Source organism: Oncorhynchus masou, unplaced genomic scaffold (genome assembly GCF_036934945.1).
Source record: "Oncorhynchus masou masou isolate Uvic2021 unplaced genomic scaffold, UVic_Omas_1.1 unplaced_scaffold_2456, whole genome shotgun sequence".
Lineage (NCBI taxonomy): Eukaryota > Metazoa > Chordata > Actinopteri > Salmoniformes > Salmonidae > Oncorhynchus > Oncorhynchus masou.
Genome location: NW_027008909.1, coordinates 34,387 through 51,781, shown reverse-complemented (window position 1 = coordinate 51,781; position 17,395 = coordinate 34,387). Strand labels below are relative to the sequence as shown.

At 42.4% G+C, this 17,395-nt stretch overlaps 1 protein-coding gene across 1 annotated transcript in view; it reads right to left on the bottom strand.

Moving 5' to 3' along the window:
- Positions 1-247: 247 nt before the first annotated feature.
- Positions 248-17,395, bottom strand: part of LOC135533565 (bifunctional UDP-N-acetylglucosamine 2-epimerase/N-acetylmannosamine kinase-like) — a 30,285-nt gene continuing 13,137 nt past the window's right edge. Inside the window, exons 9-13 of the mRNA XM_064960843.1 lie at positions 14,679-14,808; positions 13,992-14,213; positions 4,905-5,087; positions 4,575-4,694; positions 248-1,981 (exon numbers count right to left, since the gene is read on the bottom strand). Coding sequence (XP_064816915.1) covers positions 1,746-1,981; positions 4,575-4,694; positions 4,905-5,087; positions 13,992-14,213; positions 14,679-14,808 — 891 coding nt within the window. The 3' untranslated portion in view covers positions 248-1,745. The remainder of the gene's footprint in view (positions 1,982-4,574; positions 4,695-4,904; positions 5,088-13,991; positions 14,214-14,678; positions 14,809-17,395) is intronic.

Below are 17,395 nucleotides of genomic sequence, written 5' to 3'. Positions count from 1 at the left end.
TATGACATGGGAAAGTGAGTTGTATTATGTTAAAATATTTCATATTCAGTGTTTATTTTTATACAGCAGTACTGGATTTAAGCCAAATTTTCCCTCAGGGACATTAAAGTTCAACCCTACGATAGTACAAACAGACTGGCACTCCGCCAAGCCCTGTGGTGTGTTTACGATGTAGCTTTGTTCAGCCACACCTAAAACCATGAATAGCATCTAATGAATCATATTAATCCATCCACCCATCTGAAACTGACATTTTCTTGTGTGTTTTTAATGTGTAAAATACCCATTGCATTGAGGGGTGGGTGTCACTAAGTACCCAAGTGAAGTAAAATAAAAAAGCTTCAGGATCCATGACATGATCAAAAACAGAAATACACAAACGGGATAATCACATGACTGATTTGTACACAGTAAACCCTTCAAATATGACAGATCAAGACAACAACAAAAAAGTGCACATAAAACAAAACAAAGAATGATAGTGAATACAAGTGATTTGGCAGCACACCTTCAATTGAAGCACACAGTCAAGACAACAATGACATACATAGCATAGGCATTACATTTGAGGGTAGGTCGTAACTGTGGTCCTATAGAGAGAGCGGTCCTAGAGAGAGAGCGGTCCGAGAGAGAGAGCGGTCCGAGAGAGAGCGGTCCGAGAGAGAGAGCGGTCCGAGAGAGAGAGAGCGGTCCTAGAGAGAGAGCGGTCCTTGGGTAAGTCACCTGGTTGCAGAACTGGTTCCAGTTCCACATACTCAACTCAAATGATTGAATGGTAATGAATCATTTGATTGATTGATTTGGTTTTCCAAACCAGCAGTAACGTTTGCCGATCCCAAAATGGAGACAAAATAAGATAAAGTGGCGCAAAGTGCTTACAGCCCGGTATGACAAATACATACAGTTAAATATGTCATAGCAACATGCTGCTTTCATAGCGTGGCTTCAACAATAACATATTGTACGTTTAGAATTAAGACGTAACAAAAACATGGAATTATGAGGGTCCAAATATGGCCAGTAAAGCATAAATGAATACGAATTTGGTCACATCTTTTGTCTGGACACACCCAACCATTTACTCATACTGTGGCTGTTCTCATATTACTGTATAGGCTGTTATATATATATATATATATATCCACACACACTACTAATTCAGTAAGGTAGTTAATAGTACTACTATTTCAGCACTGTTGTTTATAGAACCACCATTTAAGTACTGTATCCCCTGTAGAAATTGTATTATGTTGACATTGAAAATTAGACCATCACTGAAGACACCTTAGGAAAATACACAACTTGTCATCGTCTAACTGAAATAAATGACCGCCAACGGTTCGTCCAATCGAAGGAGTCGATAGCTGGAAGAGCATGTGCATGTCAGATTGTCCCATCTGGGACAGCAGCATAGATGTAGGCCCTATTGAGCAGATTTATCTGTAGATGCTACCTTCTATCTTAGCCATTTCTATTTGCTAATAGCAAATCTTTCTACACCAGGGAATTGCAAGATATGTCCCTCCTCCTTTGGGGACCACAAATGAAAACTAGAGCTTGACAACTGACCAATGATTCTTAATAGATGCACCCGTTGTGTAGTCCATTACTGTAATGTTCTTAATAGATGTGCCTGTTGTGTAGTCCATTACCGTAATGTTCTTAATAGATGCACCTGTTGTGTATCCATTACCGTAATGTTCTTAATAGATGCACCTGTTGTGTAATCCATTACCGTAATGTTCTTAATAGATGCGCCTGGTTGTGTAGTCCAGCACCATGCTAGCGGCCCCCAGTAGGGCGGGCTCTTCGAGGTCGGATGTCAGGACCTGGATGCGCTGGGCGGAGGTGAGGGCTCTCTGACCTATGACCTGCTGGACAGGTGCCTGGTAGTGGGCGGCCAGCACTCCCGACAGGATGACCAGAGAGGGGTTGACCACGTGAAGGATGTTGACGATGCCCACTCCGAGGGCCATGCCGGCTGAATGAGGAGGAAATGGGGGAGAGGAGAGTGGTTAGCTATAAAATACAGGGTGGGTTTCATACAGATGCACTATGATTCAAACTGGCTCTAGACTATGATGTCAATGTCACATTTGATATCTTGTTGTCATGCATCATATTTCAGCGAAAAAATGAAAATGATCAAACGTATTTATCAAACGTATTTAACCAGGTCAGTCATTGAGGAAAAATAAATGTACAGTGCTTTGAACTTTCACATTTTGTTGCGTTACAATTCAATCTATTTCAATCCTACTTTGTAATTTTTGGTCATTGATCTACATAAAATACTCCATAATGTCAAAGTGAAAAAAATTCTACATATTTTTTTACAAATTAATAATTCAATAACTAAAATAGTCATTGCATAAGTATTCATCCCCTTTGTTTAGGCAAAACTAAATTATTTCACAAGAAAAATGTGTTATATGGACTGTGTGAAATAATAAGGCTTGACATGATTTCTGGATGACTACCCCCATACATACAACATCCAAGGTCCCTCAGTCAAGTATTGAATTTCAAGCATAGATTAAACTACAGATTTTATTTTATTTAACTAGGCAAGTCAGTTAAGAACAAATTCTTATTTTCAATGACGGCCTAGGAACAGTGGGTTAACTGCCTGTTCAGGGACAGAACGACAGATTGTACCTTATCAGCTTGGGGGTTTGAACTTGCAACCTTCCGGTTACTAGTCCAACCTGCCGCCCCAGGGAGCTTTTCGAAAGCCTCATAAAGAAGGGCAGTGATTGGTAATGGGTAACTTTTTATTTATCCATTATTTTATCAGGTAAGTTGACTGAGAACACGTTCTCATTTTCAGTAACGACCTGGGGAATAGTTACAGGGGAGAGGAGGGGGATGAATGAGCCAATTGTAAACTGGGGCTATTGAGGTGACCGTGATGGTTTGAGGGCCAGATTGGGAATTTAGCCAGGACACCGGGGTTAACACCCCTACTCTTACGCTAAGTGCCATGGGATCTTTAATGACCTCAGAGAGTCAGGACACCCATTTAACATCCCATCTGAAAGACAGCACCCTACACAGGGCAGTGTCCCCAATCACTGCCCTGGGGCATTGGGATATTTTTTTTAGACCAGAGGAAGAGTGCCTCCTACTGGCCCTCCAACACCACTTCCAGCAGCATCTGGTCTCCCATCCAGGAACTGACCAGGACCAGCCCTGCCTAGCTTCAGAAACAAGCCAGCAGTGGTATGCAGGGTGGTATGCTGCTGGCATACAAATTAGACATTGAATATCCGTCCCCCCTATGGGACGGTTGAGCTAATGTGATTAGCATGAGGTTGTAAGTAACAAGAATGATTTTTTTTCTCTGTATTATCTTTTACCAGATCTAATGTGTTATATTCTCCTACATTCATTTCACATTCCCACAAACTTCAGTGTTTCTTTTCAAATGGTATCAAGAATATGCATATCCTAGCTTCAGATAAATGACATGCGAAAATTAAAAAAAAAAATGCTCCGATCCTTTTTAAGCATGTTCACGTTAATAATTATGCTGTGGATGATGCATGAAACCACCCAGACACATACAATCGTTCTTCTGAACTGAGCTGCCGGACAGAAAGGAAGCTGCTTAGAGGTGTCACCATGAGGCCATTGGTGATTTTAAAACAGATAAAGTTCAATGGCTGTGATGGGAGTAAAACTGAATATTGTAGTGACTCCAAATAAATGACAGCGTGAAAAGAAGCATACAAATATACAGAATACAATTATTCCAAAACGTATATATGTATGCAACAATGCACTAAAGTAATACTGCAAAAAATGTGTTTTAGCCTAAATGCAAAGCCTTATGTTTGGGGCAAATCCAGCAACACATCACTGAGTAACTGCCTCCTTATTTTCAAGCATGGTGGTGGCTGCAGCATGGTATGGGAATGCTTGACATCGGCAAAGACTGGGGAGTTTTTCAGGATGAAAAGAAACAGGATGAAATTCTAGAGGAAAACCTGATTCAGTCTGCTTTACACCAGACATTGGGAGAGGAATCCGCCTTTTAGCAGGACAATAACCTACACTGGAGTTGCTAACAAATAATACAGTGAATGCTCCTCAGTGGCCAAGTTACAATTGAGTTAAATCTGATTGAAAAGCTATAGCAAGACTTGAAAATGGCTGCCTAACAATGATCCCAAAAACTCTGGCAGAGCTTGAAGAATTGTGAAAAACATAAAATGTCCAAATATTGCACAATCCAGGTGTGCAAATCTCTTATGGAGACATACCCAAGAAGACTCTCCGCTGTAATCACTACCAAAAAGTGTTTCTGATATGTATTGACTCAGAGGGGGGAGGATTTATCTAATCAATGTATATTAATGCTTTGTTTCATTCATTTAAAAAAAAACATGTATGTTTGAATTGTTTGTGTAGATCATTGACAACAAAATGTAATACCACTTTTTAACAATCAAAATGTGAAGAAATCCAAGGGAGGTATAGACTTTCTACAGGCACCACATCATTTAACTTATGAGTAGGATTAGGTCTGATTTAAGGTGATGGTTCAACCAACATAACGAGCGCGGACCCACCTGTTCTGAGAACGGCTCCAGCCTTGCTGTTGCCCAGGCGGGCTGCGTTGATGAGGTGGATGGCGCTGACGAACTCGGTCTTCTTCAGATCCACCACCCCCTCCACCTCCAGCAGTTCCTCTGGAGAACCAAACAGACACAGGCCAGTGGTTAAATCAACATCTCTTTTTCAAAAGACGTGCCGTTTTAAGCTTTGCATCCCTCCCTGGTGAAGACGGACATCCAATGTGTGCCTGGTTCAATGCATTATAACCACCATGCAACCTGCTTTTCCCGTTTTAAGTGAAGGGTTACCTAAAAAAAATAGAATCAAGAAGTGTTCTAACTAACCGTCATGGAGCCTCTTGGCTTCTTTCTGCAGGGCCATGCCTGATGCGTAGGCCTCGATGCAGCCACGGCTGCCACACATACACTCCGGCCCGTCCAGAGACACCATGATGTGACCCAGCTCGGCAGCGCAGAACGTACTGCCGTGGATCAGCTCGTTGTGCTGGATGATGCCCCCTCCGATGCCTGTTCACAAATCAAACAGAATGGTTAGTGGTTTCCTGATCAGCACGACTACCATATTTGTTAGGGGTCCTTTGTTAGCAAGGTTCTGACACACCTATAGTGACAAATGTTGTTTTGATGGGTAGGTACACTACGTAGCTACGCTGGCATAAACGAGCAATCCTTAATAGTGTAACGACCCTGGGTCTATAAGAGCGCAAATCGACCCTGCCGCAGGAGCAGTCGGACCTCGGGCTAGAAGGTCGAGGGTTCGAGGCCTGCTCCCTGCCTGTTTCATTACAATATGTTGTGACGTGTGGCATATCTTGTGCACCATCTGACTGATTAGCTAGCTAATTGTTACGTTCGTTCCTTGATCAATGACAAACCGTGGGGGTGTTAACTTTGACTAATTAGATACTTCAGCTAGCAATACAACGGTAGAGCAGCGTAGCGATCAAAACAACGTCATTCGTCACTATGGGCGACGGAACTTTGCTTAGAACGGATCCTGTGCAAATCAGGAAGAAGCCATGCTTATTGGGTCGCTACACCGGTTCAGAAATGACACACAACGGTTAAGTCCAGAGACACACACATACATAGATGAGAGTTCTGTCCGGTTTTTAGAACGGCTGCCATGTCAGCATCTTTATTCTCTACATTTTGGAGATGTAACACGAGAGCGCCTCCAACAAGTCCCTCTATGAAATGACCCGCTGTAAACAAGCAAAACAGAGGGGGGAATTTAACGGACGTTTTTATGGATTGACATGTGTTTCCACGTCTGTACCGTGTCGTGGTGTCAACAAATTGCATATCTGCTTTCACTGGACATATTCATTAGGTATTGAAAACTAGCAGAAATAAAGAGCACAACACAGAAGCGTCAATTATCACTTAGCAACGGCTTCGGAGGAGAAAGTGGCGCTCTCGGAAAGCTCAGACAGAAACCACATTGGCCCAAATCTAGATATGACTGGTTAAGTGTAAGTAATTAAACGGACTAATATTTGCATTTTATATGTGTAATATTTGTATTGTGGAGAAATGACCAGGCAGGAGACGGGAGTACAGTTAGTTTTCGTTTAGTCAAAAACCCCTCGAGCTCTACAGTTCCCGGCATTCCAGTGCGCATGTGCATTTCCTATTTGATGTAGTAACGTAACACTGCCGTAATGCATTACTGCTTAGTAACAGCACAGTAACTAATATAAACAGATTTAGATCCCAGATACTACAATATGCATTAGTTAAAAATGTCCGGGGCGGAGCTGGCACGGAGTAAACGGCTGTGCGTGAGAGGCTCCTGCAACTTTTTTGCGAAATAATCTAATTTAACCTACTTTATGGCACTTTTTACAACAAACGTTTCTTTCTAATACAAGATTGTAACTTTTTATATGAAAATGCCGAGTAATAAGCGACCAAAGGACAAAAAATCCACAGCGGAGGCCTACTCCCCACTAAACAACGAGACAGACAAGGCGGGAGGCACCTGCAACAACGTGACACTTACAGAACTTACCCGGGCTTTGGGGGAGCTACGTGTTGCTATAGCTGAGGATCTTAAGGCCACTATTGCTGAACTGGACACCAAAATCGAGAGCATCATTCGAACGGTCGCTTCGCATGGCCAGAGTATTGTGGACCTTGAGAAAGCTTCTGAATTCAACGCTGGTAGGATCGACGAGTTAGAGAAGCTATGCACGTCATTGCAGGATAGTGTGCAGAGGCTTTCTGTGAAAGTGGTAGACCTGGAGGGCCGATCCAGACGTAATAACCTTCGCGTTGTTGGTCTGGCAGAGGGGGTAGAGGCGGGCTCTCGCCCCACCGACTTCTTCGCCAAGCTATTGAAGGATGCAATGGGATCGGATGTTTTGGATTCGAATCTCCACCTGGACAGTGCACATCGCTCCCTTGTCCCAGTGCCTGGACCGGGCCAACGTCCTCGCCCAGTAATCATCTGTTGTCACAGTTTCAAGACCAAGGATCTTATCCTGCGTGAAGCTCGAATGAGGGGCAACCTGTCACATAAAGGGCACCCATTCCGTGTATATGAGGATTATGCGCCCGATGTGGCAAAGCATCGCGCCGACGACAGAGATGTCATGACCAAACTCTACAAACTCCATCTTCGCCCAGCCTTGCTCTTCACTGCAAGACTAAGAATTACCCCGCCTTCCGGTGAGAAGATTTGGCTCTCCTCGGTTTTGGACGCAGAGAAGTTTATCCGGGGATATACACCAATCCCCCGTACAGGTTCGAGTGCCTTGTCATTGCGTGTTAGGGTCTGCTCATGGACTCGAATCTATACTATACCATATTGGGTGAAACCGTATTTAAACGGGCTCAACAAGCGCTACCGAACATGTAGGACGCTGAGCCGACCAATGGAGGGTGGTCAGAGCTCTCATTTAACGTTAAATTCACTTTCATCCCTGTGCTTCCAGGTTTGATCACTGACACTTTCGGATGGATATACTTATATTCCCCCACATTTGTTTTGTTATTTTACAATCCTTACATTATTCTTACTACCATACCATTTATTTATTGCTTGCAGGGGACTGGGGGTGATGGTTGGGAAGGGGCAGACGCAGACACCTGGTTAGCAAGTTGATGTTTTGTGCCGTTCTGCCTTTGTCTAGCCGTGGGCCGCTCTCCCGATTAGAGCCCCACCAGCCCTCTTTAGTGCTTATGGCTGTGTAGGTGTGCGTACATATAATTACTATTTGTACTTTATTACTATTTTCTCTTAGTATTTTAGTATTATGTATGTGTATATTTTAAATCAGTGTAGATTGTTATACTGGGGTATGAATGTTTGTATGTGTATATGTGCATATGGATGTATATACATATTCTTTAAATATATATTTTTATATACGATTTTTTTGTGTGGGTATGTATGTAGGTATGTATGTATGTGTATGCATGTGTGTATGTGTGTGTATGTATACATACACACACACACACACACACACACACACACACACACATACATACATACATACATACATACATACATACATACATACATACATACATACATACATACATACATACATACATACATACATACATACATACATACATACATACATACATAAAAATATTTGATTTTCTTATTTTAATTTTTTTTTTAAATGGGGTGAACGTTTAATTTAGCAAATCCTTGTTCCGATCTCCTGACCCACAGTATGTAAAGGTACGGCTGACTATGTTGGTTGCGGATGGTTTATTTTTGGACCGGCAGTGCTTAGCAATATAATCTTGAGGCTATATCTTGCTTATCTCTGGGATTGACCCAGGATGACGCTTAAATGCGCAATATGTTTAAGTTGCAACTTATTCTGTTTAGGTTTATTAGATGCCAACTGAACACTTTATTCGCGGGAGCCTCCTCAGTTCATATGTTAGTAGAAGTTCTAGGATAGTGAGAGGTGAACGTATAGTTGGGATTTTATTTTTGTTTTACCTCTTGTTCGAGGTCGCGCCGTGCTTTTTTGGCATCGGCCAGACAATGTGTTTATTATTTTTATTTTTCCTTTTTTTTCTTCTCCTGTTTGTGCATGCCTGTTAAATATGGGTTGATGGGGGGGTAAGTGTTGGGGAAATTAGGGGAACAGGGTGGGAAGTAAAGGTGCTTGCAGGGGGGGAGGGGTGGGTTGGATACTGCTCAGGTGTAGGTGATACATATGCTGATCGTGATGGTTTGGTGCGTTTTCTTAACTTTTTATCAAGTTACATGGTATGCAGGCCACCATAGGAACTACAAACGAGAGGAGGGCGGGGCTTACATTCACTTCCTGGAATGTCAAGGGTTTAAACGAACCAATTAAGAGGGGCAAGGTCCTAGCCCACCTGAAAGCACTCTCGTCTGATATTATATTTTTGCAAGAAACCCATCTGAAGAATAACTCTCATAGCAGACTTAAGTGTAGGTGGGTGGGGCAAGTGTATCACTCTAACTTCTCTGCCAAAACGAGAGGCACAGCGATTCTGGTACGGAAAGGAATTCCCTTTCTACATAAAACCACCCTTGCGGATAAAGAGGGTCGGTATGTGATCGTGATAGGAGAAATCCACTCTAACTCAGTAACTCTACTAAATATCTATGGGCCAAACATTGATAACCCCTCTTTTTTCAAAAGAGTCCTTGCCCTGATTCCAGATATCTCCCATACTAACCTGGTCATTGGAGGGGACCAGGTTAGTGTGTGCTAGACCAGTATTTGGATAGATCCTCTACCCGGTGAACCCCTACCTCCTATTCAAGCGAATTATTGAATACCTACATAAAAAATTTGAACTTATTTGATATATGGAGGATCGCTAACCCTACAGGTAGAGAATACTCCTTTTACTCTCATGTTCACAATGTTTACACTCGAATTGACTACTTTTTGTTGGATGCTAGACTACTCCCCTATACCTGTAATGTGAGGTATCATGATATTATAATCTCAGACCACAGTCCACTCACCTTCTCCCTGAGATTGGGTGACATTGTACCAAACGAGAGGGTCTGGAGGTTGAATCCTCAGCTCCTCACAGAACCAACATTCTGTGAATATCTTAAAGACCAAATTACATGTTTCTTTGATACCAACGACAACACAGAGACCTCCCCAGCATTATTGTGGGAAACACTGAAGGCTTATCTGAGAGGCTGTATCATCTCCTTTCAGGCTGCCAGGAGTAGGCGAAACAGGAAAACTGGAAGAACTGGAGGGACAAATTCACTTACTGGATAGGGAGAATGCTAGCCACCCATCTATGGAGAAACATAAAAAAATTACCTCTTTAAAATTTGAATATAATCAGATTCTCTCAGCTAAAATTGCTAAATCTTTTTTCTATGCCAAGCAAAAATATTTTGAGTTTGGTGACAAACCACACAAATTACTCGCCAGACAACTTCGAAAAAATGTGAGTGACCGAATGATTCACAAAGTTAAATCTGCATCTGGGGAATTACTCTCTTCCCCTAAAGATATCAATGACAGATTCCGGCAGTTTTATGAGACTCTATATACATCTAAAGCGGATCCTAACCCCTTAATTATGCTAACATTTTTGGAGGACTGTAATCTTCCTGCCTTGAACCAGGAAGATTCTAACTTCCTGAATAAGGAAATATCTCTTGATGAAATTCAAGAAACAATTAAATCTCTAAAGAGTGGCAAGACCCTGGGCCCAGATGGATACCCTGGTGAATTCTATAAAACATTCAACAACATGCTCTCTCCTTACCTGCACAAAATGTTGGTTCAGGCCAATGATGATGGAGCTCTCCCTTCTACTTTGGACGAGGCGTTCATTACAGTTATACATAAGAAGGGTAAAGAGCCAGAAGAGGTAGGGTCATACATGGGGCGGCAGGGTCATACATGGGGCGGCTAGTGGTTAGAGCGTTGGTCTAGTAACCGGAAGGTTACTATCCAAAATCTGTCGTTCTGCCCCTGAACAGGCAGTTAACCCACTGTTCCTAGGCTGTCATTGAAAATAAGAATTTGTTCTTAACTGACTTGCCTGGTTAAATAAGGGTAAAATAAAATAAAAATACAGACCAATATCTCTCCTTAATACAGACCAAAAGGGTAAAAGCAAAAACTCTGGCTAACAGGCTTAGCACTTTAATTGGCAAATCGGTCCACTCGGATCAGACCGGCTTTATCCCTAACAGAAACTCATTCTTCAATCTCAGGCGCCTCTTCAATATTATGTATTCTCAGAGGTTACCCAACATGGACCTTGCCGTCATATCTCTTGACGCCGAAAAGGCCTTTGACCAAGTTGAATGGCCCTATCTATTCAAGGTCCTACAGAAATGTAATATTGGAGATGAGTTCATAAATTGGATCCATCTTTTATACAGGAACCCCTGTGCCAGAATACGCACTAACCAATCATTGTCGCCCCGATTTAACCTTAACAGGGGGACAAGGCAGGGTTGTGCGCTGTCGCCTATGCTCTTCGCCCTAATTATCGAACCCCTCGCTCAGACGATTAGATCTCATGCAGCAATACACGGCTATAATACTAAAGATACTCTAAATAAGATTTCCCTATACGCAGATGACATCCTCCTCTATGTAACAGAACCCCAGGCTAGTATCCCAGCTATTCTTGATGTGATCAATTTGTTTGGTACCTTCTCGGGATACAGAATAAATTGGAACAAGAGTGAATTAATGCCCATACGGTCGCAAAACACCTCCTGGCTAGAACATCTCCCATTTAAGTTATCTTCAGAAAAATTTACCTACCTAGGAATTGTAGTTACCAAACAATACTCCTTACTATTTAAAGAGAATTTCCCCTCTCTGATACAAAAACTCAAAGTAAACATACTATTTTGGAGAACTCTCCCAATTTCTCTGCTCGTAAGAATTAATGCCATCAAAATGGTCTTCCTCCCACAACTGCTCTACCTATATCAGAACGTCCCAGTATTCATACCTAAATCCTTTCATAAACAACTGGACTCAATTATCAATCCTTTCATCTGGGATTATAAAACACACAGGATAGGTAAAAAAACACCTCTGTAAATCCAAGATGGAAGGAGGACTGTCTCTCCCAAATTGTATATTTTATTACTGGGCCGCTAACCTCCGCGTTGTTACGTTTCTGCTGGATGACGCACTTCCGTCATCCAGCTGGCTAAGTATGGAGCGTGAGGAGTGTCACCCCTTCTCTATTGGCGCTGTGATTTTGTCGCCTGTCAATCTGGAGATGTCACTTTATTGTAACAATCCTATTATACATAGCACAGTCCGAATCTGGAAGCAAATTAAAGTCCACTTTGGCGCTTAGACCAATGTCATTCATGCTCCCTGTCGCCAGGAATCCCTCCTTCGCCCCTTCTAACCTTGATAACACCTTTGAGCGATGGGGAGAGCTGGGGATAAGTACCATAGGGGATTTATACATAGAAGGGACCTTTGCTTCCTTTGAGTTGCTGAGGGAAACTTACAATCATCCCAGAAGTAATTTTTTCAGATACCTACAAATTAGAGACTACGTTAGAAAACACCTCCCAACATTTGGGAATGCTAAACCTTCTATGTTTGACGGATGCATAAAAATATGCCCCACCTCAGATAAACTGATATCGCGTCTAAATGATGCTTTTCAATCTGTTAGCACACCTTCTACAGATGCCATCAAGGCAAAATGGGAGGAGGAACTAGGGACTGACATTTCTGTGGCAGACTGGGAAGAGAGCTTGGAGTATATCCACACATGCTCCATTAATTCCAGACATCGTCTCATACAATTCAAGGTATTACACAGATTACACTATTCCAAAACTAAACTGCATAGGATATTTCCTGATACATCCCCACATGTGATAAATGTCAGGCTGCGCAGGGTACACTACTCCACTGCTTTGCCCTATGCTCTAGCTTGCATGGTTATTGGTGTGGAATTTTTGGGATCCTCTCTGAAGTTTTGGAGACTTCAATAGATCCAGACCCACTTCTGATAATCCTGGGAGTATCTGAGTCCCTAAACGGATTAACCAACCACCAAAAACAACTAATGTCGTACGGTCTCATTTCGGCAAAAAAACTCATCTTGTTTTTTTGGAAAAGGAGGGAAGTGCCCTCTACCAAATTATGGCTCAGTGAATTGGCAAACACTGTACACTTAGAAAGAATGAGATATATTCTGAACAATAAATGATCAACATTTGATCAAATCTGGCAGCCTTTCCTCTCCTACTTGGACGAGTCGGCGCTGTGAATTTGTACTTATTAACGCACTCTCAACTGTAATATTTTAATCTACCTTTGGGCAGCATGTGCTGGCCCTGCCACTCGAGCAGTTGGGGGGAAGTAAGTGGGGGATAGGGGGGACATCTTCCCTCTTTCTTTCTACGTGTCCTTGTTTTGTATGTCGTGTTTTGTATTATTTGTTTTGCACCCAGGGCTCTGGGTCTTGTTGTTCCTGAATGCTCTATTATGTTTAGATAAGAATTGTATACCCGTCTTGTATAACTATACACCATTCTTGTGTGTGTTTAATAAAAAATATTTGAAACATAAAAATGTCCGCTTTCGGAATGTGGAACTTGCCTATAGAAAATGATTCTATTGTTATGTCGGATATCAAAGGACAGAGGCATGGAAAGAATGTCACCACGCCCGGTTTGCAGACAGTAGAAACGATCCAACCCTGGACAGTTATGCGCGGGTGTGTCTGTAAATTGTAAAAATACGTTTGACATGGGTGATGAATTATGTTGTCGTCGGTGAAATGGATTATCCGACAAAAATGGCTATTGACGCTTTATTTTGGCGTGTATAGCCTGTTGATCGAATAACCAGGTGTGGCAACGTTAAGCTTTAATTAAGCTGTCATCAACCTATGATTTACACATTAGCACTGCGTTAAGAGATTAAATACAAACAGGTGCTGTCATCGTTGCTATCGTTTCCAATGCCTCAGATTAAAAATGTCATTGCCCTCAGGAAAAGCTCAAGTGAATTAAATAGGAGATCTTAATAGTATCAGTAGCATTGTCAAAACATGGTTACGGCGAGGTTTTTTCCCCTTTAGTCGCTCACGTTTGTAAAAACGGAATCAAAATGGTTTGCAAATGCCTCAAAGACAATCCCTCATTCGACAAGGGGTAGCCATGGAGGACTGTGCTCCAGGACACAAATCCAGGTTTTTCAATACCTTTTCAATCCACTCAAAATGAAAAAAAAAAAGTACAGACATTTGATTGCCTAATATCGATTGCACGCTATCCACCCACACAGTCATTGTTTACTATTCATCTCATCTGCGTGTGGAATGCATTCTCAACCTTTGCAAATAATCTAACCTTAAGTTAAAAGGTTATAATGACAGTCGTGCATATTTCATAGAAACACAATGAATCAGCAGAATGAACGGTAATAGTACCTGTTCCAGTGATGATGGTGACAAAGTTCTCTACTCCTTTACCGTGGCCAAACTTCTTCTCTGCCAGGGCGGCACAGTTGCCGTCGTTGTCGACCCAGACGGGCAGGTGGAGGGTGTCAGAGATGGGGGTGCGGATGTCGATGGAGCTCCACTCCTGGATCAGCTTGGTGGAGTGGAGGATCACACCCTCCTGTGGGTTCACCCTGCCCCCAGTCGACACACCTGAGGGGGGTGGAGGAGAGCAAATCAGATCCTGTCAAACTAGGGGTCTTTTACTACTAGCTACTAACAAGTTCTTCATTGAGGAAAAATGTACTTACGACTGTGATGTGGTTGTCTCACCTAGCAACCTTAAGATGAATGCACTAACTTAGTCGCTCTGGATAAGATCGTCTGCGAAATTACTAAAATGATTATATAGTGAGAAAACTAGGGTCTACGCAGACTTTGAAGCGTATTTATTGTCGCGGAGCACAACAAACTGGGGCAAGAGATTGGGACATTTAAGCATTTAAAACAAGTGAAGTTATTTGACACAAGTGCAGTGAAATGGTTCAATTGCAAGCCTCGCCCAACATTTGGTATAGTGAATGTACTTGACACATTCGCATAAGAAAAGGTTGCCATATTCAAGTGCAATTCAAAGCATAAAAAGGGACATTTCATGAAGGAGAGAAAGCCACATACCCACTCCCAGAATCCGGCAGTTGAGATGAACAGCGTCAAAGACTGCCTCCGCACACATCTTCAGTATCAGCTCGATCCTAGCCTCGTAGGTTTTGGGGTTCGCCTGAGAGTACTTCTTCACTATCTTACCCTACAAAAAATAAATTAAAAAAAATCTGACCAATACACTAATATTTAAAATAAAATGTTCCTTAAAATTACATTTTATTCTGTTGCCCATAATAAATAATAAAGTATATGCCAAAAGAATAAAGTATATGCTATTAAGGAGACAATTTTATCCGAAGCGAGTTAGTGATCCTATCGGTGGCCCCAGCAGAGCTCTAACTCAGAACCCATACAAGTGTCTTGCTCTACCAACTCAGCCACAGAGAACCAACAAGTTTTAAATTGTTACCCACAAAGATATTTCATGCAGATCAATCCACTTGTTCAACACAATCAACCCATAAGTACAGTTGGTACACTATTTGATAAGGAAGGCCACACAAGGAAAGGAAAAGACAATGTGTTGGTTGACAAGTTAGTGCTCGTCTGACCCTGATATAGATATAAAGAAATCTCTGACGTCTCAGAAGAATGTTATACCTCACAGCCACTTTCATCTGAGCGGCAGATGCTCATGGTGTTACTCACGTAAAATCAAATGGGGCTAATCAAGACAAAAATGTGTTAAAAGACGACAGACGACTTCCGTTAGGCTAAAGAATGATCGGATGACATTCTAATCTAACCATTAGTCATGAAGTTAGAGAATAGAAGATATGACTTCTCACTGTTGACATTTGAGTTCAACTCCAACTTACTCACTGACGAAAAGCAGTTTTAGACAATACAAATGCCCGCGACAAATAATAACAAATTACAGTTCTATAGCGCTTTACACAATCTGATAGTGCTTCAAAAGAAAAAAAGAAAACAAGCAATACATCAAATCAAATTTTATTTGTCACATACACATGGTTAGCAGATGTTAATGCGAGTGTAGCGAAATGCTTGTGCTTCTAGTTCCGACAATGCAGTAATAACCAACAAGTAATCTAACTAACAATTCCTAAACTACTGTCTTATACACAGTGTAAGGGGATAAAGAATGTGTACATAAGGATATATGAATGAGTGATGGTACAGAGCAGCATAGGCAAGATACAGTAGATGGTATCGAGTACAGTATATACATATGAGATGAGTATGTAAACAAAGTGGCATAGTTAAAGTGGCTAGTGATGCATGTATTACATAAGGATGCAGTCGATGATATAGAGTACAGTATATACGTATGCATATGAGATGAATAATGTAGGGTAAGTAACATTATATAAGGTAGCATTGTTTAAAGTGGCTAGTGATATATTTACATCATTTCCCATCAATTCCCATTATTAAAGTGGCTGGAGTTGAGTCAGTGTCAGTGTGTTGGCAGCAGCCACTCAATGTTAGTGGTGGCTGTTTAACAGTCTGATGGCCTTGAGATAGAAGCTGTTTTTCAGTCTCTCGGTCCCAGCTTTGATGCACCTGTACTGACCTCGCCTTCTGAATGATAGCGGGGTGAACAGGTAGTGGCTCGGGTGGTTGATGTCCTTGATGATCTTTATGGCCTTCCTTTAACATCGGGTGGTGTAGGTGTCCTGGAGGGCAGGTAGTTTTCCCCGGTGATGCGTTGTGCAGACCTCACTACCCTCTGGAGAGCCTTACGGTTGAGGGCGGAGCAGTTGCCGTACCAGGCGGTGATACAGCCCGCCAGGATGCTCTCGATTGTGCATCTGTAGAAGTTTGTGAGTGCTTTTGGTGACAAGCCGAATTTCTTCAGCCTCCTGAGGTTGAAGAGGCGCTGCTGCGCCTTCTTCACGATGCTGTCTGTGTGAGTGGACCAATTCAGTTTGTCTGTGATGTGTATGCCGAGGAACTTAAAACTTGCTACTCTCTCCACTACTGTTCCATCGATGTGGATAGGGGTGTTCCCTCTGCTGTTTCCTGAAGTCCACAATCATCTCCTTAGTTTTGTTGACGTTGAGTGTGAGGTTATTTTCCTGACACCACACTCCGAGGGCCCTCACCTCCTCCCTGTAGGCCGTCTCTTCGTTGTTGGTAATCAAGCCTACCACTGTTGTGTCGTCCGCAAACTTGATGATTGAGTTGGAGGCGTGCGTGGCCACGCAGTCGTGGGTGAACAGGGAGTACAGGAGAGGGCTCAGAACGCACCCTTGTGGGGCCCCAGTGTTGAGGATCAGCGGGGAGGAGATGTTGTTACCTACCCTCACCACCTGGGGGCAGCCCGTCAGGAAGTCCAGTACCCAGTTGCACAGGGCGGGGTCGAGACATCATGATTAGCCTGGCTATTGTTAGGTCAACCAATAGAGGCCACGTCTTTGAGCGCATGCATCCTCCAAAGATGGAGAGGGACAGTTCATGGCTTGATCAGGCTAGAAATGGTACAGGCCTGGGGCTTCTTCCGTGAGAAGTGCAACGTTACAAAAATATGGCAGAATTGGCTTAATTCTCGGTCGTGTTGAAAGGCAAGTCATTTCAGCTCTGTACATCATGCCATCTTGGTATGGTAAATAGTTCCATCGATCATTTCTTTAGTACACTTCTAGGGTCCTTTGGTGGTTATGGGCATTCTACACTATCAATCACCATTACAAACCTGAACTAGTTAGGTGTAGAGGGATGATGAAACCACATGGATGGTTAGACAGAAATCAGAGAAGCACACG